At 43.4% G+C, this 26975-nt stretch overlaps 1 protein-coding gene across 1 annotated transcript; it reads right to left on the reverse strand.

Moving 5' to 3' along the window:
- Window positions 1–4057: 4057 nt before the first annotated feature.
- On the reverse strand, window positions 4058–10594 carry TUBA1C (tubulin alpha 1c). The gene is made up of 4 exons (XM_037847788.1): window positions 10447–10594; window positions 7485–7707; window positions 7195–7343; window positions 4058–5145 (listed from the first exon to the last, which is right to left on the reverse strand). Exons 1-4 carry the CDS (start codon window positions 10447–10449, stop codon window positions 4171–4173), a joined length of 1350 nt encoding a protein of 449 aa, XP_037703716.1. The 5' UTR covers window positions 10450–10594; the 3' UTR covers window positions 4058–4170.
- Between the last annotated feature and the right edge of the window lie 16381 nt (window positions 10595–26975).

The raw sequence follows: 26975 nt of genomic DNA on the forward strand, positions 1-26975 counted from the left end.
GTTTGTCCCCTTGTGGTTCAAGCATCATGCCCTCACACAACATGCCCAAAAGTTGCAAGAAAGAAAATCCTTTCTTTATATTCCTTTTTAAGAGCAAGGACATTTTTTTCCATGAATACCCCACCCCCTACACCCCAGCAGATGTGACCTCACTTCTCATTTCTTTCATTGTATCACATGCTGGCTCCTTAACCAATCACTGGCAAGAGAAATAGTTACCTTGGTTAGCTTAGACTAAGATTCTCCCCTTTGGTGGAGAGGCCCAGCCTCCCGATGCGCATACCCACCCAACACCTGAAGGGAACGGGAGGTGCTGGCAGCCAAAATAATGAGCTGGGAGTGGCTGTGGGGGAGATACACAACAGTGGCTGCCACACGTGACCACCTCTTCTGTGAGAAGGGGCAAATACTGCCTTGAATTTGGGTTGTGCGTGTGTGATCTTTCTCTTACAATCCAAAGGGGACAAAAAATTAAGGATTTTTCCTGTGGTAACTAGCACAGTGAATTGCACCAAATAGGTGCTCCAAAAATAATTAATGAATTAAACTTAAAAACTGGAAATGATTGCTATACTAGTATAATTGGACATGACGGCCTATGCCAGGGGCATTTCTACTACTGGGCTATTTGCCTCCTGTGAGCCAAATATATTGGATGAGATTATGTGGGAGGAGTGTGAAGGGTGGCACGGTAAGATTGAATTTACACCCACTTCCCAAAGAATTTAACCTGATTTGTGGATGCAGTCAACATTTTTGCAGAATTAGGTAATCTGTAATATATTCTGTCTTCATTTTTTAAAAAAGAGAGAAAAAGAAATCTTCTGTGGTATGACAAGTATTTAAAAGCATTTTCTGTATTATGACTAAAGTAGACAGGTTTCTAGTTCTGTAAGATTCACTGATTCTGAGTATATCTCTCCTGCTGCAGACTCAGAGGGCGTGTTAAGAGGAGGGAAGAACTATTTCCCCAAACCTGTTCAAGGCTGACAAATTCAGGGACATGAGGCCCTTGGAATGAATGGGGCAGAGACAGGCTAATGAAATGTCAGCAAAAGAGACCTTCTTCACGAGGCTGAAAGCCAACCCCTGTCCCCCACAGTCCCTACACACAGGGGGTCTATTTTCCCTTCCCCTCCTGCTGCCACCTGTCTCCCAGATGGCCATCCTAGCACTGGGCCCCAGGAGCCATCTGCCTGGGTCATCTCTGCCAGCTTCACCTGGTGGCCCTGGTGACAGGAGCTGATGTCTCGGCCCCAGTGCTTAGGGGAGCGATGCTCCAGGTGTGAGCTGTCCTGTCTGCACATTGGCGAGTGTCTTGTCAGCAGGAGTCCAAGCAGGTGGCAGCATCTAGCCTACAAGACACCATATCTTCCCATGATCTGAGAATTGACTCCCTAAGTTCAGAGGGGAGAGTGGAGAAAAATGATCCCTCACTGGGGAAGTTGCAGCCTGGAGAGTTGGGACCAGCTGTTTTTGTCACTCTGGATCAGCCAGTGTCACCACCTGGTCCCAGAAATGGGACCCTCAGGAGGTGTTCTGACAATCAATGGCATAATGAGCTCTCCCTGCTGTGACTCCACCCAGCACTCCAGATGAGGGCTGCCACCTGTGGGCCTCATGCCTGAGGCCGGCAGGACGTGGCCCTTCTCCTGCAGAACTGGAATGGCAGCCAGGTGCGGGGGCAACTTCGCTGCAGTGCTGTGGAGTGAGCACACACTTTGGAGTCAAAGTTTCTGGGGTCAAATTTTAGTTTTACTTGCTCTGTAGCCTGAGACTAGATATTTAATCTTTGAGCTTCGATTTCCTCTGAAACACCAAAGACATGAATGACCTGGTCCTCTTCCTCCTATCCTCAGCCCTGATCGGCCTCCCTTTCATTTCTGCAGCCCACCCAGGGTCACCACCCAGCCTTCCAGAGTCAGAGGCCTGAACACAAGGCTCTCTCCAAACTAGATTTAAAAATTTTCTAACCTACCTGGTGTCCTCTGACCCAGCAGTGGGCTGATGGCCAGATTCTCTCGCTGCAGCAGAGGCATTTGTTAGCTGCTTTCTAAGTCAGGTAGGACAGGCAGGCCCAAGGGCCCTCAGTCATTTTTTCTCCTCTGCCCACTTTGGCTGGGAGCTGCTCTGCCTGGGTCCACTCAGGCTCTCAGCAGCTGGTGGCCTCCAGCCTCCGCAGGGTGGAAGCAGATCGTTCTCTGGTCAGGGCAGGTGAGGGCTGTATAAAAAGCCCTCTGCCCAGACAGCCAGAATCTGGGGCCACAGGCAATCTTAGGAGCTTGAATTGCACCCTCTTCTGCCTCATGTCCACATATCCCCACCAAAGCCTCCAGGGCAGCGGCAGTGACTGCAGCTCTGAGCCCAGACTTTTCATTAGTGCTCAAGGGCAGATCAGATGATTGTCAGCCACAAAGTATTGACCTAGACCTTGGGGTATATTTGTCCTTGCTGCAGGCTAACTTCTATTCCCTCTCACACCAACACAGGAGGGAAAAAAATTGTTATAAGGACAGATCCCGCCTCAACCACTTGCCCTTTGCTCTTCCAATTCCCCAGGCTCTATTCTGCTGAAATATATATATTTTTTTCTTTTTTTTTTCTCCAGCTAAACTCCTCTCTCTCTCACCTTCATTCACCCCACACTGTTGCTGCCACTTAAAGCTTTCCAGCCTTTTCTCACATCTTGGGCACATTTGGAAAATAATTCTATTTCTAAGGCTTACTGAGGAAAACGGAGGGGCTGCTCCCAGCCAGGAGCTTCAGGCTCTCTGGATTCCACCAGGCTGTTCTGAAGGCTGGACCTTGCCTTGCCCTGAGGGGCGTAAGACCATGGTTGCTGCAGAACCACTCCGAGCACTAAACTGAAGCTAGAGGCTGCAACTGACGCAGTGTCTCGTGCTGTTCTTGCACTTTTTAGCTACTCTTGAGAGTAAGGGGTACAAACATCAGTGGGAAAAGAGATGTTAACTGAGTACTATGGGAATAAGGTGAGCCATGGAGCAAAGTTCCAACACCTTCTGCAGCTCTGCACACCCTGCCCCCATCTCTAGCAGTCTGTTAGGCATCCTCACTTGGGCGAGCAACCAAGCACCAATACTGGTTCATTCTCTGCCTTGGCCTTTTGGTCATCTTTGTCCTTTCCCATTGCTCAGTTCAACCTTACAGTCCACAGCACTAGTGCAGGGATACCAGTCACCAAGCTCTCTAGTCATCCATAACAGCTCATGCCCTTCATTACTCCTGCCACCACCTGCTCACAGCTTCCTCCCAAACCATACTACTTTGAATGGATGCTTGAGAGAGGCTCCTAATAAAGGAATTATCCCCTCCCAAATCTTCCCTAGACACACATCACTCTTATATTTTCCTTATTTGCTTACCCAAAAAACTTCTAATATTCTATGTGACATATACCAGGTCAAATACCAATATTACAGCAATCTATGTGACTAGGGGTCTCGGCCAGCTCTGGTCTCTCCTATCAAGAACTCTAACTACAATCTTATTTGCAATTGTAGATTTTGGCCAAATATGGAATTAATCAGCATGATTCTAAGCCCTTCCCATGTGACTGATGACTATTTTGTGAAATACAGCAGTTCTGGCAGTGTGGCTGATGAGCTGAATTCTGGTTCCACCATTTCCAATTACTCAAGCCCTTGCTACCCCATATGTCGTCCCAGCAGATCAAGAGCATCAGTATTACCTGGGAGCTTCTTAAAATGCAGTGCTGGAGCCCCACCTCAGACGTACAGAATCACAATCTGCTTTCTAATATCTACAGGTGATTCACATGCATAATGAAGTTTGAGCAGCATTGGCCCAATCTATCTGAGCCTGTCTTTTCACTTATGAGATGACTTCATCACCACTCCTCTGAGTCAAACCGAGACAACATAATACAAAGCATAGGACAATATATGGCACACCACAGACACTTGAAATGTTAATGAAACAATGATTGGGTGGATCCTCTGCCAGTCTCTTCTACCTGCCCCCACTGGTCTTGAATAAGTGGGTCAAGCGTTTACTGTGATAAGAAGCCAGTTTGACGTTTAAAATGAAAACATCACTTTTATTGACAGTGTAAAACCACAATAGACAGTTTCACAGAATGGAAATAAGACAGCCCCAAGACAACGGAGTGTGTAAAACTGCAGCACATAGTTAATACTCTTCACCCTCATCCTCTCCCTCACAACTATCTGCTCCAACCTCCTCATAATCCTTCTCAAGGGCAGCCAAGTCCTCACGGGCCTCAGAGAACTCTCCTTCCTCCATCCCCTCCCCCACATACCAGTGAACAAAGGCACGCTTGGCGTACATCAGGTCAAACTTGTGGTCCAGGCGAGCCCAGGCTTCAGCCACGGCTGTGGTGTTGCTCAGCATGCACACAGCTCGCTGGACCTTGGCTAGGTCTCCACCAGGCACCACAGTAGGAGGTTGGTAATTAATGCCAACCTTAAAGCCAGTGGGGCACCAATCCACAAACTGGATGGTGCGCTTGGTCTTGATGGTGGCAATGGCAGCATTGACATCTTTGGGAACCACGTCGCCACGGTACAATAGGCAGCAAGCCATGTATTTACCGTGGCGAGGGTCACATTTCACCATCTGGTTGGCTGGCTCAAAGCAAGCATTGGTGATCTCTGCTACAGTAAGTTGTTCATGGTAGGCTTTCTCAGCAGAGATGACAGGAGCATATGTGGCCAGAGGAAAGTGGATGCGGGGGTAGGGCACCAGGTTGGTCTGGAATTCTGTCAGATCAACATTCAGGGCACCATCAAACCTGAGGGAAGCAGTGATGGAGGACACAATCTGGCTAATAAGGCGGTTAAGGTTGGTGTAGGTTGGGCGCTCAATATCGAGGTTCCTACGACAGATGTCATAGATGGCCTCATTGTCTACCATAAAGGCACAATCTGAGTGCTCCAGGGTGGTGTGGGTGGTGAGGATGGAGTTGTAGGGCTCGACCACAGCTGTGGAAACCTGGGGGGCTGGGTAAATGGAGAACTCCAGCTTGGACTTCTTGCCATAATCAACAGAAAGACGTTCCATTAGCAGGGAGGTGAACCCAGAACCGGTTCCCCCACCAAAGCTGTGGAAAACCAAGAAGCCCTGAAGACCTGTGCACTGGTCAGCCTGCAAAAGAAAGAGTTTTAATTTAGCTGAGATATCTGATGAAAGCTGCGTTGCGTTCTCTGAACCCATGATTATACCGAGATTTTAAAAATCTTCCTAACAATGTTTGCTAAAAAAGCAGTCGTAAAGAGCTAAGTGTTAAGTGAAGTTTTTCACAACCAACTCCTGGGGAGAAGGGATCTGCTAAAAAAGGCTATTTAAAAATGAACTATCTTCATTTCCTCTGTCAGAGGAACCATGGGTCTGGAATGGAATTAAGTCCCTGATTTGGTGCCCGGGAGGGCAACCTCTGGTGCCCTTGCTGTGACCGTGGAATAAAGGCAGCTTCTTATCAGCTGGAGAGCTACCAAGGGCAGGCCTGGGACCCCCAGCCCTGTACAATGGATATCTTATACAAACTTCTGGCAGCTGCTTTCTGAGGTGGTACACAAAAGAGCCAAATTCCAATGCCCTGGCACTAGAGTCAGACTGGGTCTGGATCCAGTTCTACCAGTTCCTTGCTATGTGACCTTGACCAAATTCATTTTTTTTTTCTCATTTATTAAATGGGGATAATAGTAATCTACTTCAGGGTGAGAATTAAATGAGTACTTGGAGTAGTGCTTGGCACAGCAGCACTCAGTAAATGGCACTAGTTACCTGGTAAAGGCAATTTACTATCACAGTTCTATGAGAGCTCATATCATTGGGGTTTTCTACCACTTAATTGGGCCATTGTGGCAAACAGCGGCTACTCTATGAAAGGATAATTTTGACCTTTAAACAAAAGTGTTCTGTTGATAACCCTCACTTCACAAAAGGTGCTCAGAGACTTGTGGACCTTCCCTACCAACTCCTCAGTTCATTTATCTTTGGGTCCATACTCAGATCTGAAATAACCACACCAGAGCAATGTAAGAGGCAGATCCTAGTACAGCAATTACATGCTTCATGCGGGCATGGCAATAACACCAAGGACAAACACAATTGTTTTGGTAGTTAATGAACTTCACTCCAGTACCTGAAATGGCTTTTACTAGGTTTATTTGTCCCTAAAAGCAGGTCCCTATTTCCAAGTCAGTGCTTGTAGCTGCAGCTTGATTTGCAAACACAGGAACCATTAACCCAATTTTGCTAGAAGAGTATGATAAACATCCGAGAAAACCATGAACCTACAAATACAAGGCCACTCTTTTTAGAATAGACCAGTCACAGCTGGGCTTAGTGTAATGTGATTTTCATGACCAGTTACTCCACTGTGGCCTTCATGCTTGATTCTTGGTTAATTACTTATAAGCTACGCACACACCTAAGGAGCAAAGGCCCATCTGACTGCTGGGCTCTTCACAATGTTGCCTGAGATTTTTTAGCCACATGGCCAGTCCCCACTGGCCTGAGCTTTAACAGAAAAGCAAGGGTACTGCTTTTTTTGTGTTTATATAAATACTCTCAAAGTTTCAATGAGCGATACCTGCTTCTGTCTTAAGGAAGCTCCCCTGACTCCTCTTTCAGCTTTGTTGGAAAGGTTTCCAGTGTCAGCTATTTCTAGTCAGTGTTACATTGGTTTCTTCTGCTCTGAAGTTTCGGTATTAACAATAAGGCAATAGCTCCGATTCTTTTATGAGTTCAATCAGTTAATTACCTGTCAGAGTCAGCCACCTACTTACTCAGTGTGACTAAGGTGACTAAAAAGGGATATCTCAGCTTGAGGCAAGGTTGCCTGGTTAATATGAAAACACAGACACTTAATGACCTTACATGTCAGTAAAACTGCTGTTAAGGCCCTTCAGTTCTCATCCTGACTACAGGTAACCGCCCTCACAGAGTAAGCACAATTACCCAAACCTGCTTTATAAGCATACAGATACATATAGGCAAAAAACTACTTACTCCTGCACGAAATATTTGTCCCATGACCCAGGACTATCTGGTTAAGAGGTCCAGTTCATTTAGTAAGTCTAAGTCTCATTTTAGTGTACAAAGAACGAATGCTGTAATTTGGCTTCTCCATTAAACTTGACACAGAACCCTCCTACCCCATTTTAAATTATATTCAAATATGGTATTTACCAGCTTGCGAATTCTGTCCAGAACCAGGTCAATGATCTCCTTGCCAATGGTGTAGTGCCCACGGGCATAGTTATTGGCAGCATCTTCCTTGCCTGTGATGAGCTGCTCAGGGTGGAAGAGCTGGCGGTAGGTGCCAGTGCGAACTTCATCTGCAAAAAGAAAACAAAGTGCCACCCATCACTAATAACCTGCACAAGCTTACTTAACCCTGGGAGGCATCAATGGAGCCCCAGGACAGACCTCCTATCCCAGACCCCTGTGATCTCTCTCGGGTTACCGAGTCAACTCACCAATGACTGTGGGTTCCAGATCTACAAACACTGCCCTGGGCACGTGCTTGCCGGCACCAGTCTCACTGAAGAAGGTGTTGAAGGAGTCATCTCCTCCCCCGATGGTCTTGTCACTTGGCATCTGGCCATCGGGCTGGATGCCGTGTTCCAGGCAGTAGAGTTCCCAGCAGGCATTGCCAATCTGGACACCAGCCTGGCCGACGTGGATGGAGATGCACTCACGCTGGGGGAAGGAAGTTAGGAAAATGTGAGAATATGACATCAAATGGGATACTGGGAAATGATTCACACCTAAATGACTAATTAGCCTTCAGGATAGACTGCTACCTTTCTGGAGGCCACTCCAGCCCAGGGACTATTTTATAAGCATCAGTCTTTGTTGAATATCTAATTCAGAGGAAATGCTTTGAAAAACAAAGATATGTTAATGAACTGCTAGGCAAGGCCAGACCCTTGTTTTATAGTCACATTAGATATTCCATGTCAGGCTTTTAACATTTTGGAATGACATAAACTGCTCCATAACAATATATTCCTCCTAGCTCTTGGGAAATATGCCTGCTGATTCCCAAGCAAAATTCCCCCTTTCAGGTCTGATTCATTCTTTACGTGATTGTGAAACTATTGAGCTCATTCTGGTCCCTCTTTAATCCTATTCTTTAAGAGGCAAGACCTTCTCACTCTCTCTTTTAAAACCAGTTTAAACCAGCAAACTACAGCTGTATGACTCATGGAGAAAGTGCTAGATAAGCAGCAGTTATATTTTTAAAAGCTGTGGTGAGATGCAGCTTTTTAAACCTGTGGAAGAATTTAATCTTTAAGGAACATTTGTCTTTCACCATCAACAAATCATGGAAGGAGGGGGAGCATATGTTAATAAAGACAAAAAGTGTCACCAGGACTTCACTGATACTTTAAGAAATTAACTGCTCCATAGCAAAATGTACACATCTCTGGCACTATGCAGAAAGGCCAATGATTTCAAGAATTTGAGATATTGGGGAAATGTTTGTTTTGCTTTACTTGATGAACATGGTCATTTAGAAATTACCGAACTCATTTCTGCTTTGTAAAATAAGGTAATGAACGCAGACTCTGTAACCACAGACTTAAGAGAAAAACAAAAAAGGAATGTTTGTTGTATTTTATCCTATTATCAGATTAGTTCATTTGGAGATTGGCAGAGGACTTTCAAAATATCCACACCATAAATCTCCCATTACTTTTTTCCTTAAGTAGTAGAGTTTCAAGTTTTTTAAAACTGCTAATAGGAAACGAGTTAAGGAAAACTGAGTACCAGCTAAGTTCTTAAAGAGCCTAGTTTCATAACTTGAGATAATAAAACCCTGAATCACCTTTGACTTATGATCACCTTCTTCCCACCTACACTCCTCATAAAATAACCATGGTCTTCTGACCACATCAGCAAGTTCAGAATTACCTGTGTCTACTTGTCCACCTCCCTGGTTGTGGGAAAAAGGGTTGTTTGTTCTAATAATAAGTCCTTGACTGTTTACCATTGCATCATGTTTGCCTTTAAACTGGACTTTGGAAATTCCACAGCCCCAGAAAGCTGGAGAGAACCAGAGATCCGTCCATAATGGTACCCAGGCCCAAGGAGATAAAAGCATCTGAAACTCTCTTATTCTAAAGAAGCTATTCTACTGAAAACTTTTGAGTCCAAAAACTTGCCTTTCTCATAGTGTAGCGGGCAAAATCATTGGCCACTGCTTGCCCTCCACTGTCCCCTAGCCACGTGGGAGCAGTGAGACACAGGCTGCAGATTCACTTATTCTAACTTTATCTGGACAAGCAGCCACTGTCTCTCATATAAACCCTAATTCAACCAGGATTGCCTAAATAGGTCTCCTGCTATTGTTCTCCCTCCCCTTTGTACAAACTCCACTACTTCTGAATCAGACTTTCACCAGTTTTTAGTCTGCTGAAAGGCACTCAGGCAAGTTGTTACAGTCTTTCATACTTGACAGTATTTCAGTGGTAGTCTGAAGAGGGTATTTACTGTATCCCCACCTCCCACTTTGAAAGACACTGTATTCCCCCCTTTAATGATACATTTTGAAACATGATACACCAATCCTTGTTTTAAAACATGGCTTATTCTAGGTAGGCCTCCAACAGAATAAGACAGTTGTTTCCAATACCTCTGGAAGCTATATGGAAAATTTTCAAATTGTTCATAATTCCTTATTTCCTGAACACTGAAATAGGAATATATCATCAGTGCTAGTTTTCTCGGTGGTTTTATTATTTTTTTAAAATCGTTCCTATGGACTCATTTTAGAAACCTGGCTTAAGTGGAAAGTTTCAGCTACTCATCTCCCACCGCGTTAACATCAGAAATGAAAAATTAGGTAACACGACTGTTAATTATTCCCTTCAAAGGACAGGACCGCCTCCATCCTTCAGGTGGGAATGCTGTAACCGGAAGCTCTGCCTAGAGCCAGGCCACAGGTGACTCAGCAGCGAGTCACGGGGCGCTGGTGAAGGAGCGCCAGGGAGTGTCTAAGCCTCAGGTGAGGGAGCGTACAAGTTGCTGGAGATCACCTGCCCATTCACCTTGCGAGGACCAGCGCATAAGGCAGCTGAGGTCATTTGGGGAAATTGGCTGAGGGGTATTTCTAATTTTCTCAAATCCTCGGGGCCAACATGTAGACTCCCTGGCCTTCCTCGGGCGGTGGCGGACCCTCTGGGGATGACTCTAACTAGGATCAAGAGGACTTTCCCCTTCCACCAAAGGCAGTGCCCGAGCCGCGCCTTCCAGTGCGCTTTCCCAGTCCGGCCAGACTACCCGGGAGCAGCCGTAGCCGTCCGGGGCGCGCTCCCACGTGCAGCCCACGACTCTGCGGGTCCCGCCGCCCTCCAACTGCACACTCCCTCCCCCACAGCCCGCCCGGGCGAGGCTCCGGCCCGCACCGCTGGGAGGCCCGGGTACCCCACTCACCATGACGGGGTTTTGTAGGAATTCGCGAGATTGGAGGAGGCGAGGGGACGGCGACAAGAATCTCCCACTGACAGACTACCAAGGAGTCCGGGGGAGAAGTAGTGAGAGGGCGGGAGGACCGGGGAACCCTTTTATACCCCTTCCTGGGCCACGTGTCGGGAGGGTGAGCTCCGGACTCCGCCCCGGGACTCCACCGCCCCGCCTCCGAGCCCGACGGCCCGGGGCTGGTCGCCGGCCCCTGACGCCCGCGTAGAGGGGTGGGGCGCGCAGTGCTGATTGGTGGGTTCAAGAGTTCAAACCAAACGATTCGAAAGGAGCCGGCAGCACTAGGAAAGGGAGGAGAAATCCTGAGGCTAGAGAATGGGCTGGGTGGGGTGGAGAAGAAGTTGGAGACGGTGAGTGGAAGAAGGAAGGAGGTGAAGCGTCTCCACTGTCCTCGCTGGGTGTGGGGAGTCAGGTGGGCAAAGCCTAGAAGAGGTAAAGAGCAAGGTAAAAGAGGAGCGGCGGGAGACCAGGGAGGGGAACCCCTCCCGCCGCTCGCCACGCCCCTGCGGGTTCCGGACCCTCGGAAGGGCGGCCCGCGTGGCTTCCACCCAGTCTCCTCCGCACAACTCCCTACAAGGCCAGTCCTGCGAGCCGCTCGCCCACCCTGCACTGCCTGGGAGGTGCCGGCGCTCGCCGCGGGGCTGCGGATTCCAACCCAGCGAGTCTGGGTGCTGCCGGGCAGCCTCCGGCTAAGGCAACTGAAGGATTTCCGAGAAAAAAGGCCTTGTTCCTCATTTCAGGTTTTAATTACCAATGAGGGGGGCTTTAAGCCTCCCTATTCTCACGTTTTTGGTTGTGCCTTTCTTTACTCGTTTTTCTACCTCCTCTTTAAATGAGGTAGAAACAACTCGTTCACAAAAGGTGCGAAAGCAAAGTAGGTACAAAAGCAGTTTTTTTCAGTTCATTATAAGAATAATTTCCATTTACTGATTGCTTATTCTGCACTGGCTTACTACTTTAGGCTTTCACACTACATTATCACGTTTCATCCATAAGACAAACCTTTTGAGTTATTCCCATTTTACAGATGGGGGAACTAGGGCTCCGAGGAATTAACCGAATTGAAGATCACAGTGGAGAGTGGTGGGGCTGAAGTCAGAACCCAAGTCTGTGCGACTCTCTTAAAGCCCTTCCTTTTTACTGCCTCATACTAAATGTGCCCTCTGACCATCCTGCCAAAGGTTCATTTCTCAGAAGCATCTTTTACTTTATTTCAATTGTTTTTCTTTCTCTATAACTTCGTTATCTTAACTCCTAGTCAAATTCCTTAACCATCTCTTAGCAATAGTTTATGGAAATATTCAGAGAACAAAACTGTTACACAGAGTAGAAGTTACAGGGCTTTTTCCTAAAGTAGGAAAAGGCAAAATGAAAGCAAAAATGGGTTTTGGATACACTCCAACCCACAGCACAACTCATACGCTGTGGAAATACGTGCCGAGATTCCTTTTCAAATTACCAGTACATGGTTCCTTCATTCATCGAATGCTTATTGAGCATCTATTCTATGCGAGGTTAATTCCAAAATTTGGAATAACTAGCATTGGTGTTTTGTTAAATATTTTAGTCTTAGTAGAGTGTTTCTTTACCCATTCCACAAATATATATTTAGCATAGTTTCTAGGTGAATCAAGCTGACAGATCTCTGCATCATGGAGCTTAACTATTGAGTGGGATAAGGTCAAAAGGGTAAATTGTATACTTTGTTAGAAGGTGAAGAGTGCTATTGAAAAATGTATAACACGGTAAAGGGGCATGAGAGTGCTGGGGATGGAGTGTGTAGAGTGGAGGAGGTTGCAATATAAATAAGATGGTCAAGGTTAGCCTCAATGATAAGGTGAGATTTGAACAAAGACTAAGGTCATGAGGGGTGAGCTAAGAGGCTCCGGGGGAGAAGAGTAGTCCTATCTGAGCAACTACAACAAAGGCCCCTTCAGTGTTCTTGGAAGAAAGAGCAAGGGGCCAGTGTGGTTGGAAAAGATAAATAAAAGGAGATGAGGTCAAAGAAACAGGGAGCCAGATCCTGTAGCTCCTTGTAAGACACTTAAGTCTTGCAGCTTTTACTCTGACACGGGGAGCCACTGTATGGTTCAGAACAGAGAACTGACATGATCTGATTAACTTTTTTTTTTTTTTTTTTTTTTTTTTTTACCATGGAGGTGGAGTAGGCGAATACACCTGCATTCTCCACAGGCTCCTCAAGGGGGCACTACATCATTTTTTTTTCCTTGTTTTTCTTTCTTTCTTTTTTTTTTTTTAACTTTCCCTTCTTTTTTAAATCAACTGTATGAAAAAAAAAGTTAAAAAGAAAACAAACATACAATAAAAGAACATTTCAAAGAGACCATAACAAGGGAGTAAGAGAAAGACATCTAACCTAAGATAACTGCTTAACTTCCAACATGTTCCTACTTTACCCCAAGAAAGTTACATAATATAGCAACCTTTCTGTGAACTTGTTCCTAAGATATCCATCAGAAATTAACAGACCATAGTCATTTCTGGGCATCCCCAGAACGTTAAAAAGCTTATCTGTTCTTCTTGGATTATTGTTCCCCCTTCCTTAATTACTCTCTACTGCTAGTTCCCCTACATTCTACATTATAAACCATTTGTTTTACATTTTTGAAAGTTCACATTAGTGGTAGCATATAATATTTCTCTTTTTGTGCCTGGCTTATTTCACTCAGCATTATGTCTTCAAGGTTCATCCATGTTGTCATATGTTTCACGAGATCGTTCCTTCTTACTGACGCGTAGTATTCCATCGTGTGTATATACCACATTTTATTTATCCACTCATCTGTTGAAGGACATTTGGGTTGTTTCCATCTCTTGGCAATTGTGAATAATGCTGCTATGAACATTGGCGTGCAGATATCTGTTCGTGTCACTGCTTTCCGATCTTCCGGGTATATACCAAGAAGTGCAATCGCCGGATCGAATGGTAGCTCTATATCTAGTTTTCTAAGGAACTGCCAGACTGACTTCCAGAGTGGCTGAACCATTATACAGTCCCACCAACAGTGAATAAGAGTTCCAATTTCTCCACATCCCCTCCAGCATTTGTAGTTTCCTGTTTGTTTAATGGCAGCCATTCTAACCGGTGTTAGATGGTATCTCATTGTGGTTTTAATTTGCATCTCTCTAATAGCTAGTGAAGCTGAACATTTTTTCATGTGTTTCTTGGCCATTTGTATTTCCTCTTCAGAGAAGTGTCTTTTCATATTTTTTGCCCATTTTATAATTGGGCTGTCTGTACTATTGTCATTGAGTTGTAGGATTTCTTTGTATATGCAAGATATCAGTCTTTTGTCAGATACATGGTTTCCAAAAATTTTTTCCCATTGAGTTGGCTGCCTCTTTACCTTTTTGAGAAATTCCTTTGAGGTGCAGAAACTTCTAAGCTTGAGGAGTTCCCATTTATCTATTTTCTCTTTTGTTGCTTGTGCTTTTGGTGTAAAGTCTAGGAAGTGGCCGCTTAATACAAGGTCTTGAAGATGTTTTCCTACATTATCTTCTAGGAGTTTTATGGTACTTTCTTTTATATTGAGATCTTTGGTCCATTTTGAGTTAATTTTTGTGTAGGGGGTGAGGTAGGGGTCCTCTTTCATTCTTTTGGATATGGATATCCAACTCTCCCAGCCCCATTTGTTGAAAAGACCATTATGGCTCAGTTCGGTGACTTTGGGGGCCTTATCAAAGATCAGTCGGCCATAGATCTGAGGGTCTATCTCTGAATTCTCAATTCGATTCCATTGATCTATATGTCTGTCTTTGTGCCAGTACCATGCTGTTTTGGCAACTGTGGCTTTATAATAAGCTTCAAAGTCAGGGAGTGTAAGTCCTCCCACTTCGTTTTTCTTTTTTAGAGTGTCTTTAGCAATTCGAGGCATGTTCCCTTTCCAAATAAATTTGATAACTAGCTTTTCCAAGTCTGCAAAGTAGGTTGTTGGAATTTTGATTGGGATTGCATTGAATCTGTAGATGAGTTTGGGTAGAATTGACATCTTAATGACATTTAGCCTTCCTATCCATGAACATGGAATATTTTTCCATCTTTTAAGGTCCCCTTCTATTTCTTTTAGTAGAGTTATGTAGTTTTCTTTGTATAGGTCTTTTACATCTTTGGTTAAGTTTATTCCTAGGTACTTGATTTTTTTAGTTGCTGTTGAAAATGGTATCTTTTTCTTGAGTGTCTCTTCAGTTTGTTCATTTCTAGCATATAGAAACATTACTGACTGATTAACTTTTTAAAAAGATCATTCTGGTAGTTGTGTTGAGAATAAATCTTTAGGAGGGCAAAGGTAAAAGTAGGGAGATATGTTAAGATGACATTGATTGTAGTAATCCATTTGAGAGAGATGTGAAGACTCAGAACAGAGTGGTGGCAGAGGAAATGGTGAAAAGTGGTTGGAGTTAGCTACAATCTGAAGATAGGGCCAAAATAATTTCCTAAAGGTTTACATTACATGTGGGTTGTGAGGGAAAGAGAAGTCAAGGATTACTCCATGGTTTTAGCCAGAGAGCAGGAAAGATGGATTTGCCATTAATGGCTGCAAAAGGCTGTGAAAAGGGCAAGTTTGGAAGGGGGATATCAGGGGTTTGTTTTTGGCCATATTAAATTAAGATGTCAAGTTCCCTGTGGAAGTGGTGCTATCTAGGAGTTGGATATGCTAGTTTGCATTTCAAGGGTAAGAGATCTGGGCTAGAGATAACACATTTAAATATCATCCAAAAGCTATGACGCTGGGTTAGATCACCAAGGGAGTGAGTATAGCTACAGAAAAGAACCAAGGACTGAGCTCCATAAGAGGCAGAAGCAGAGAAGGATACTGAGAGGGAACAGCCAGTGAGTTAGGAGGAAAGCCAACAGTGTGAGGTCTTGCAAACCAAGTGAAGAAGGAGTGATCAGCAGTGTCAAATACTGCTGATAGGTCAAGTAAGATAAGGACTGAAAATTGACAGTGGATTTAGCCATGTGGAGGTCACCATGACCTTGATGAGAACAGTCCAGGGCAGCAATTTTTAAAAATTATGGAGGCATTTTATTTTTAGATTTTACTTTCATATGATTCATTAACAAAATGTCTGTATTTTCCTCCTCACTCCCTACCACCTTATATTCAAGCAGATAGCCCCTTCGGGACTACAAGATATTAGAGGGCTTTATAGTTCTCTTGACCTAGGTTTGGATTCTGCTTTTTTGTTTTCTATCTGTGGGGTCCTTGGGCAAATGTCTTAATCCCTCTATCTTTTTCCTTTATAAAATGGGGTAATATATAACTCATCATTGGAAAATTTTTGTGAGTATTAAATGAGATAAATAATGCACAGCACATACACAATGCCTGGGACATAGTAAAGCCTTAAATAAAACTGGTAGCTGTTGTTGGAGATGGAGGTGGTGGACACAATTAGACATGAAGAAGTATCCTCTCATTTTAAAACTGTTTTAAGCATTGGGATCCATAGTTAAGTTTGCTGCCCCCTTTTTTGGGGGGAAAAATCTCTTTTCTTCCTGAGAGGACAGTTAAAAATTTAATCTTAATGTAAACAGGCTTTATGGGTCTAAAAATTACGAGTGAGGAGAGGCAGAGACTCATTTGTACTTTCAAGGTGAAATTTTACAGAATTCACCAAAATTATGTTGAGTTATTAACAGCGAGAGAGAAGACCTGGTCCAGTGCTCTGCCATTAGTTGGCTGTATAACTTTGGACAGGCATTTCTCCTCTTTGAGCCCCAGATTCCTTGTGTAGAATATGAGGGGACTGGAGCAGATCATCTCTAAGGCCTCTTCTGCCCTAACATTCTGTGATGCTGTGACTCAAGGCTTCTGCCGTACATGTGAGCTGTACAGAAATCAGCAAACTCAGAACATGCTTCATTCAATCAGGAAATTCTAGGAATCACCAGTGTATTAGATACATAATGGCAGGTGGGGCGATTCCTGGAGACTTACAATGCTTTAGGGAAACAGGGATTGCCTACTTACTCTGGCTCAGGGGAACCTGGAGTTTAAATTGCTGTCATATAGCCATGTCTATAAAACATTAGTAAAGAGAAAAAAGTTCAGTTAAAACCAAACTTGAAGCTAACCTTGTTTTATTTTCAATGTAACTCCTGTTTTCTTTTCTGGGATACTAGTAATTCTGAAACATTTATTTATGTTCAGTGACAAATGACATGTTACAAATAATAATGGTGTAGGAATATTTTGTGCTCAACTGGCAATTTATAACAAAATATTTTTTACTCCAATAGTGCCTTGGGGGAGTTGTCAAAAAGAAGTTTTTAATAAAGGTATTTATTATGGAACTGTGAGAACTAAGGTCCTAAGACTTGAAATAATTTACCTTAAACCAAAAGAGGCAGATCCCAGAACAAATGCCCTAAAGGACAAGTTTCTCTTTTATCCCTATGCCCTTCCTCAGCCTGCTCCTGGCTCTGATTCTTAGGGGAAGAAAGTCCTAGAGAAGTCACTTAGTGAATTTATTGCCTTTAGGCAAAGCTACAATTAATCTAACAAGAAAAAAAGAGAATTTGTCCTACTTCAAGACCTCCAAAGGACAGCTAGGACTCTTTGCAGTTAAGCTCAACCACTCTCTTTACAAAAACCATTTTTTAAAATCTGTGTATTTCAAGGCATTGCATCTTTTCTTCTTTTTTTGCCCCTTGAAAATTCCAAAGAGTAGGGCATTATCTTCTAGATAATATATTCTTTTCTTTCCTGGGAAAAAATAATCCTCAGTTCCTTTAACTTTTACTTACTACTCTTTTTTATCCCACAAATATTTACAACCTTTATAACATTCTTGCAGATTCTTTTCAAAGTTTTCTTTCCCCTGAGCTAAACAGTGTTTTGGCCCACTTCCCTTTCATCAGGACTTTGAATATGAAAAGTGAGCTCTGTTCTGGGAGATTACCAGAGAAGATTGCCTTTTATCTCTGAGATTCCACATTTTCTTTTCACTGACATGTCATCTGGCTGATTCTGATCTGCTTTGTAAAAATTTACAGTGCTTCTGAATCGTTTTCTCACAGTGACCAACTGAAACAAATGAGGTTGTTTCCCCTGTGGTCACACTGCATCACTACGGCCAAGCCTTCTTACCAAGTTCTTTCTGCTCTTCCTTCCCTGTAATTATCAGCCATTCCCTAGTCCTCTCTTTCCTGTCCCATTAGAACACACAAGTAAAATTCTCTTGCAGAAAATTAAACGGAATGGTCCACATACTTATTATTCCAATAAGTGGACCATATTTTAGAGTCTGGAAATATTTTCTTTTTATAAAAATGTTTATTTAATAATTTTATTTATTCATATAACTAAAAAGCACCTAGGAGAATTTTAAAAAAAAGAAAAGAAAAAAAAAAAAGCACCTAGGAGGCTCAAAGTAGAAGGCCCCTGAGGGTTTTTTTCCCTTGTGACTCTTGCTTCTTGCCACCACCCCAGGCAATGTGAATCTCAGAACAGTTTTCCCCCTTTCTCTTTTCTGGCTATTTCTCTACCTGCCCCTACTCCTGCTCCCAGGACACACAGCCAGTCATTTCTAAGTATACTAAGTATTGATTTTTTTTCCCTACATAATTAGGACAAGAGTACTTCAATACAAGGCAATATCAGTGCATATATTATAGCCAATTAGGAAACCTAAAGGTGAAACAGTCCTGTGTTACTCAAATTTGGCTGAAAGCATTTGGATTTTTTCAGTTACTCTCTTTTTCTCCCCACTTCAAGTTAGCAGGCTTCTCTAATCTGAACCCTCTTATGATCCTTTTGGGCTAGTACCTCTACTCATTGGTGTGCTGGAGCCTGCTAGAGCCAATTGTTAAATGTGCAGGACTTTTGCGAGCTGATGATATTGCATTAGGAGCTTGAAATCAGCAGTGTATTTACATCACAGAAATTGGTGAATGCTACCAATTAGGGACAACCCCAAGCCAGCTGTTAAACATTTAGCAGTACACCACTGCTCTCAGTCCCACGCTGGTCCCAAATCAGGCCATTTCTTTTAGTTCTTTTGGTCCTTGCATGAAAAGGACTTTCTTATCTATGAGGCTGCTTCATTCCGTGGCTTCAGGCTGAACCCTCTCCTCACAGCCAACCCAAGTCCTAAAGCCCAGCCTGGCTTCTCCTCTGAATTTGGCCTTTTGGGGCTATGAGTAGCCAGTCAATTCGCTCATGGTTCTTTTCTAGCCCTTTCATCTCTTGGGCCCTACAAGCCTCCAACTTCTTTTCTGCCCTACCGCCCTCCTCCCCAGCACCTTATCTAAAAAGGTCTCACATGAGGCCCATGCCTCCTTCAGCTCATCCTTCCTCTCTGCCACCACCCCCCCCTTCCCTCAGGAGATTGGCCTTAAGGCCCCCACTTCTGGACCCTATTTTCTCTCTGTAAACTTTAATATGGAACCATTTTTATATCTACAACTTTACACGTCTATTTCCCCAGATTATCTAAACCGGGAATAGTTCCCAAAGCCCTCAGTAACGAGACTCAGAAGCTGGTACGCCGTTCTAACAGATGTGGGTCTGGACAAAAGGCATCTACTTTTATAGCACTTTGCTATTTTGATCTTCTAGTCCATGTGCTTTCTTCCTTACCCTCCAGCATATTTCGTTCCAGTGGAGTCAGGAATATAAGCCATGAAAGGTCTTTGCATGTTCCACATAGAACAAGATTTCCTCATTTTAAATTACATAGTTCTGTGTTTTGGTAAGTTGTGGTCCCCACTGACCTTGTAAATGGGTTATGTGGAACAGCTGGTAACTACAAAAGTCAACATGCTCACCCTGTTCCCCTTAGCAGCTCCATTTATTTGTACTGAACCCAAGGGGAGGAGCCCGGTTCACAGGCTGTGGGAAAAGAAAGAGATGGAAAGAATTATTTGTGTTCAAAACAAAGAAACAAATTTTAAATTCAGGCTGCTTTCCCCCTTTACTCTGCCTGAAATTAATGATATTAAACTAAAGTTGTTTCAGAGGAAATAAAATTAACCTGGAATGTAGGTCACCTAACAAGCTTTGAAACCTGTTTCTTTGATGCTGGTTTGCACAATGGTACTGGGGGGTGGGGTGGGGTCCATGGCCTCCTGTTAGGGCCCAGACAACCTAACCCCAAGCACTGTGTTCTGGAAACCTAACAACATGAAGTCCAGCTATCTGGTAAAGAAGTTGATTACTTACTTAGCAAGCAAGAGAATCAATCTGACCTTTAGAGACAAGGACAGAGTAAAACACAAAGGAAAGACACTGGGGGGGGGGGGTAGGAAAAGTAAAGATTAGAATAACAAAATATTGAAGTTAGGATTTTACTGAATCTTCAGTGACAAGAGTGTAAACTCTCAGAGCCATTATAAGTGCTAGGAATTCTGGTTTCTATTGTGATTAAATAGCGTGACCTTTGGAAAAATCCTTAGTTGTATTGCTGTTTCCCCATCTATAGTGTGAGGATATTACCTGCTCTAGAACAGCCTGATAAATAGGTCACTGGATTGGGATTTGGGAGATCTCGATTCTAGTTATACCACAACTGACAGGATCTTAGTTTCATCATTGTGAAACAACATATGACCTCTAAGGTTCTTTATGCAATTCAGTCATTCTATATAGTACCCTGAAAAAATAAACATTTTCTAGAAGTGCAAAATTGTTTTATTCTTTTTTTAACTCAATGCTGTACTAGGAGCTGAGGAACAAAACAAACCTTCTCAAGGAATTCATGTTGGATTTGAGGAAGAGACACTATGTATGAAGATAATATGTATAAAGCACAACATTGTAAGCAAAGGCATGACAAAGTTGGACTTCTCTTCTCACAGGGTCACTCTGGCCTTTGTGCTTAGGAGAGACTGTGGGAAGCCAAGCATGGAAGCAGGCTCCCAGCAAGGCAGCTCCTGTAACAATGTGGGCAGGAGACCAGGGGGGTAGCGGTGGAGGTTTTAAGAAATGGCCAGATTCTGGATAGGATTTTCCGAGGTTGGATGTGGGTTATGAGGAAGAGTCAAAAATGACTGCAAGTGTTTTGGCCTGAGTAACTGGAATAAAAGGAGTTGATATTTACTAAGATGAGGAACACTTTGGGAATAGCAGGTTGAAGGGTGGTGAAGATTGGGGAGATCAGGTTTTGGTTTTGGACATGTTAAGTTTGAGATGCCTATTAGACATCTGTTCTAGTTTGCTAATGCTGCTGGAATGCAAACCACCAGAGATGGATTGGCTTTTATAAAAGGGGGTTTACTTGGTTACACAGTTACAGTCTTAAGGCCATAAAGTGTCCAAGGTAACACATCGGCAGTCAGGAACCTTACCTGGAGGATGGCCAATGCTGTCCAGAAAACCTCTGTTAGCTGGAAAGGCATGTGGCTGGCGTCTGCTTCAAAGTTCTGGTTTCAAAATGGCTTTTTCCCAGGACGTTCCTCTCTAGGCTGCAGTTCCTCAAAAGTGTCACTCTTAGTTGCACTTGGGATATTTGTCCTCTCTCAGCTTCTCTGGAATAAGAGTCTGCCTTCAACAGCTGTCTTCAAACTGTCTCTCATCTGCAGCTCCTGTCTCTCTTGGCTGTAGCTCCTCTTCAAAACATCACTCACAGCTGCACTGCACTGATCAAGGCCCACCCTAAATGGGTGGGGCCACGCCTCCATGGAAATATCTCATCAGAGTTATCACCTACAGCTGGGTGGGGCACATTTCCATGCAAATCTAATCAGTACCAAAATGTCTGCCCCATAAGACTGCAACAAAGAATATGGCTTTTTCTGGGGGACATAATACATTCAAACTGGCACATTCCACCCCCTGGACCCCAGAAAAACATATTCTTACCAAATACAAAATACATTCATCCCATCACAATATCACAAAAACTTTTTCTCATTTCAGTAACAATAGGTAAGTAAGAGATCCCATCAAAATCAATTATAGGCGTGGTCAGTCCTAAGGCATACTTTTCCTTTAGCTATGGATCTGTGAACTTAGAACAACTTATGTGCTTCCAATATACAAAGGAGGGACATTCATACGATAAACATGCCCATTGCCATAAGGAGAAACTGAAAGGAAAACAGGGTTAACAGGACCAAAACAGTTCCTAAAACCTGCAGGACAAACTCCATAAGATTTCAAAGTCTGAGAGTCATTTACAGAATGACATTGCATCCTTGGGGCTTGGGAGAGCGGGAGTCTAACCCTTCCTAAGGGCCTTTGTGGCAGCCCTTTCCTCTCCAAATGCTGGGGTGAGTTTGCCAACATATCCACACAATGGGGAGACCACCTTCTCGGCCCCACCCTCCTCAAACATCGGGGCAGCACCCGGATTCCCTTCCATCTCCGGGGCACACGCTCAACCCCTTCAGAACCATGGCATGGCAGCCAGGCTCTCCCCAATTCCCTGGGAATGTGCTCCACCCTTTTTGGGACCTGGGGTGGCAAAACTCTTCCAGAGCATTGAGGCAGAATGCCCACCCTCGACCTCCGGGGCAAACTCACCCTTTCCATGCGTGTGGGTCACTCCGCTCTCCCAGCCCAAGGCCTCTTGACTCCAGACCTCAACCTCCACAGCTCTGTCTTTGAAGAAATTTTTCCTTCAATTTGTTCCTTGTCTGTCTCCTCCAGTCCAGACTGGCAATGACTCTGTCAATAAAGATCTCACAAAAATTCTGTTGGCTCTGCATGAAGCACACAGGGGTCAAAGCCGTCAGACAATAGGACTTTCCACAAATCCTTTCTGCTTAACTCCTTTTCCAATCTTGGCTTGTACTGAAATGGCGGCTGGGTTCCATGTTTGGTTACATCCTCATGTTGGGCTGTAGCTTCTGGGATTCCACCCTCTGGAAGCTCATAATTTTCCAAGCCATCAGCTTCTGGTTTCTTTGAACCCAAGAGTTCAGTTCTAAGTTCATCTCTCTCCACTCGCATTTTACGATAAGCTGCAAGGAGAAGCCAGGGTACATCTTCCACATGTAGTCTGGAGATCTCCTCTACTAAGGATTCCAAGTTGTTGCTTTCAAATTCTTCCTTATCTGAAACCAGGACTCAATTTTGCCAAATTCTCTGCCACTTTAAAACAAGGATCGCCTTTCTTCCAGTTCGCAAGAACACATTCATCATTTCTGTTCAAGGCCTCGTCAGAAATATCTTTAGAGTCCATATTTCCACAAACAGTCTCTTCAAAGCAGTTTAGGGCTTTTCTATCAAGTTTCTCACAATTCTTCCAGAATCTTCCCCTTATCCATTTAAAAAGCCGTTCCAACATGTTTGGTATTTACAAATTCAGCAACAAAAGCACCCCACTCCTGGTACCAGAATCTGTTCTAGTTTGCTAATGCTGCAGAATGCAAAACACCAGAGAAGGATTGGCTTTAATAAAAGGGGGTTTATTTGGTTACACAGTTACAGTCTTAAGGCCATAAAGTGTCCAAGGTAACACATCAGCAGTCGGGTACCTTAACTGGAGAATGGTCAATGGTGTCCAGAAAACCTCTGTTAGCTGAGAAGGCACGTGGCTGGCATCTGCTTCAAAGTTCTGGTTTCAAAATGGCTTTTTCCCAGGACGTTCCTCTCTAGGCTGCAGTTCCTCAAAAATGTCACTCTTAGTTGCACTTGAGATATTTGTCCTCTCTCAGCTTCTCTGGAATAAAAGTCTGCCTTCAACAGCTGTCTTCAAACTGTCTCTCATCTGTAGCTCCTGTCTCTCTTGGCTGTAGCTCCTCTTCAAAACGTCACTCACAGTTGCACTGCAATGATCAAGGCCTGCCCTGAATGGGTGGGGCCACCCCTCCATGGAAATAGCTCATCAGAGTTATCACCTACAGTTCAGTGGAGTGCATTTCCATGCAAATCTAATCAGCACCAAAACATCCGCCCCACAAGACTGCAACAAAGAATATGGCTTTTTTCTGGGGCACATAATACATTCAAACCTGCACAACATCCAAGGGAGATTTGGAGTAGGAAGTGAATCCCATATGCATAAGGATCCCAGGGTGGGAAGGGACCTGAACTTCCAACCTGGACCCTTAAGTTTCTATATTAGGGAATTCAGTCAAGGTGGGCTAGGGATCCCTAACAACAGCCCAGCAGCAGAAAAGGATACTGAGACCCAAAATAAAATTATTTAGAAGAAAGGAGGAGCCTAGGCTGGTGATGCATTTTAAGACAAGGCCCCGAGTATTCACAGATTACTGGAACTGGAGACTAGAAGCCCACCAGAACCTAGCCATCCAAGTATGTGTGCGCATTTTACCTTGGGGAGCTAGCTCCCTCTTTGCTTAGGGTTGAAACATGACCAATCTGCCTCACTCCCCCACTCCTGAGTTTGGAATGTGTAAACTTTCCAGCACTTTGGACACTTTGTGAGCAATACTGTGGAAAGGAGGGACAAGCTTCAAGAGGTATTCACAATGCAGAAATCAGTACAAATTGGGTATGAAGAGCCAGGTACAAGAAAAGACTCTGAATTTTCTATTTTGGGAACCTGGGCTAGTAATCATGACAGGAAATGCTAGAGGAGGAGGGAGGTTTATTTCTGTTTTTGTTTTGTTTTGTTTTATTTTTAATTTGAGGCTAAAGTTAGATTGCTTTTTTTGGTTCTACAGGAGAGTTTTGGACACTCACAGAACACACAGTGGAAAGGTCTGGACCATAAGAGGAACTTAGAGACACCATTGTTGTAGTGCTTATCATTATGGAAAACACCAGTAAAATTTCTGTGTGATCATCTTGTAACCATGTAAATTTTATAAACCAACCCATAGAAGTAGCTCATTGTATTGTCCCTATTTACAGAAAGATACAGGAAGTTAAGACAATCTCCCAGCTCCTCACACTTCAGCTTCTCAGGTTCTCCTCCACCCTACACTGCTGCTGTATTATTGTTTTACCAGCTCTTTTACTCCTCACCCAAGGCATAGCATCCACTCCCAATCTTTTCTGTATCTTTCAAGTTCCCAAACTACACCTCTCTTCACTCCCAGCAGATAACCTCGATTCCTAATTTAGCATTAAGATTGAAGGATCTATCAGCTTTGATGTTATCAACAAAATGTCTCTGTCCATTCCTGACTTTATCCCTCCCTCTTATTAGGGACTCCCACCCCATCCCCTTCTTAATAATACTAATCCCATCCACCTGTGCCCTAGTTTTTATTTTCGCTTACAGCCTCTGGAATCTTGCTTCATAAATTAACCCCTTTCTTGACCCTTCACTCTCTTTGTCTAAACAAGTTAGGATGAACAAACTCTAGTGTAAGTACCCACTAGAGTTACTTACTATCCTTGGCTCTTTCTAAATATTAAGATGTCAATTCTACCCAAACTGATCTACAGAGTCAATGCAATTCCAATCAAAATTCCAACCATCTACTTTTCAAACTTGGAAAAGTTAGTTATCAAATTTATATGGAAGGGAAAGGGCCCTCAATTTGATAAAAACATTCTAAAAAAGAAGAACAAAGTGGAAGAACTTACATTTCCTGGCTTTGAAGCCTACTATAAAACCACAGTAGTCAAAACAGCATGGTACTGGCACAAAGATAAGACATTTTGATCAATGGAATCGAATTGAGAGTTTGGAAATAGACCCTCAGATCCATGGTCAACTTATTTTTGATAAGGCCCCCAAATCCACTGAGCTGTGACAGAACAGTCTTTTCAACAAATGGGGCTTGGAGAACTGGATATCCATATCCAAAAAAATGAAAGAGGACCACTACCTCACACCCCGTACATAAATTAACTCAAAGTAGATCAAAGACCTCACATCTTCAAGACCTAGTAATAGTAGCTAGCTTCTTAGACCTTACACCCAAAGCACAAGCAACGAAAGAAAAAATAGATAAACAGAACTCCTCAAAATCAAAAGCTTCTGTACCTCAAAGGAATTTGTCAAGAAGGTGAAGTGGCAGCCAATGCAATGGGAGAAAATATTTGGAAACCATGTATCTGATAAAAGACTGATTTCCTGCATATATAAAGAAATCCTACAACTCAATGACAATAGTACAAATAGCCCAATTACAAAACGGGCAAAAGATATGAAAACACATTTTCCACTGGCAAAATATTTCCAAACAACATGGGGCATATCCTTCCCCTAAGGGATGGCTATAGACTTGTGGGCAATATGGTTGGCCCTATTTATCCTATAACTCATTGTACATTGGGACAGCCCTATGTCCCCACTACCTTATATTACTTTTTACCCCATATTCCTAGTAATTGGAAAACGGTTAAAGCTAGATACAGAATAAAGTGCATTCCTTGCTGGTATTATCCTTTAGCCATTCTTCCACCAGGTGGAGCTGCAAGAGTTACTGAAAAATGTGGCAACTTTAGCCAATCATAATGCCTAAGCACTTAATGATTCCCAAAGAGCTATATCCTTGCTAAATGAAGAAACCACACAGCTTAGAAAGGCAGGTCACAAAATAGAATGTCCTTAGATATCCTCACTGTAGCACAGGGCAGCACCTGTACCTTAATTAATATGCAGTGCTATGTATATATTCCTCATCATTTGCATATTTAACAAGCTTTAAATAATATGCAAGAGAACATACATAATATTGATCAACTATCAGTAGATCCCTTGTCTAAATGGTTTAATTCCCTTTCTTGACTGTGGCAGCATTTCTTTGTGGGGTTATCTCTCTGTGTGGGACTTCTAGAGTACTCCTATCTCTTACACTGTTGCTGTGGAACATGGACACAATGTCTGTTCTATGGTCAACATAGTCTTCTGCGTGGGGGTGGACTGTGGGGACCAAGTGCCTGGGCCCCCTCTCTTCCACTGTGAAAGTGAGTTATTGCAGGTAGCCACTTACTTGACTGGAACAGAGGTTAAAGGTCATCAGACTTCCCCAGAGAGGGAAAGAATGTACAAATGGCATGGAAAACAAAGCATTAAAACTCCCCTCCCTTTATCACTGTGGGTAACAAATCTCCACACCTCTGTTTCACAAGACCTTGCTGACTCTCTATTCTTAACACCCCATGGAATGTTTTTGTCTTAACCCTTATAAACCACCCCCCAGCACCCCCTGCTTTTTGCAGGGCACTAATTTCCATCTTTTCTGGCCAGCCGCCACCAGGAAGAACTCTCTCCTGTCTGTTAAGTCCTATTAAACTCATGTCAAACTCTGCCTGGTGTGGTCTTCGGTCTTGGGGCTGAGCTAGGTTGGAACATACACCCAAAACAGTGTTACAATTATTAGTTTATACAATTACATATATTTTAAGGAAGTTAAGATTAGAAGAAATAACATTATATTTATAGTCTTTTATGTTAATCCACATGTTCCTTATTTGCAGTGTTCATTTCTTCCCGTTTCTTCAAGTTACCAAGTGATGTAATTTCTTTTTAGCCTGAAGAACTTCCTATTTTTTTGTAAGGCAGGTCTGCTAGCAACAGATTCTCTCTGTCTTTGCTTATCTGGGCATGTCTTTATATTGTCTTCCTCTCTGAAGGATAGTTTTGCTAAATAT

Source organism: Choloepus didactylus, chromosome 8 (assembly GCF_015220235.1).
Source record: "Choloepus didactylus isolate mChoDid1 chromosome 8, mChoDid1.pri, whole genome shotgun sequence".
Lineage (NCBI taxonomy): Eukaryota > Metazoa > Chordata > Mammalia > Pilosa > Megalonychidae > Choloepus > Choloepus didactylus.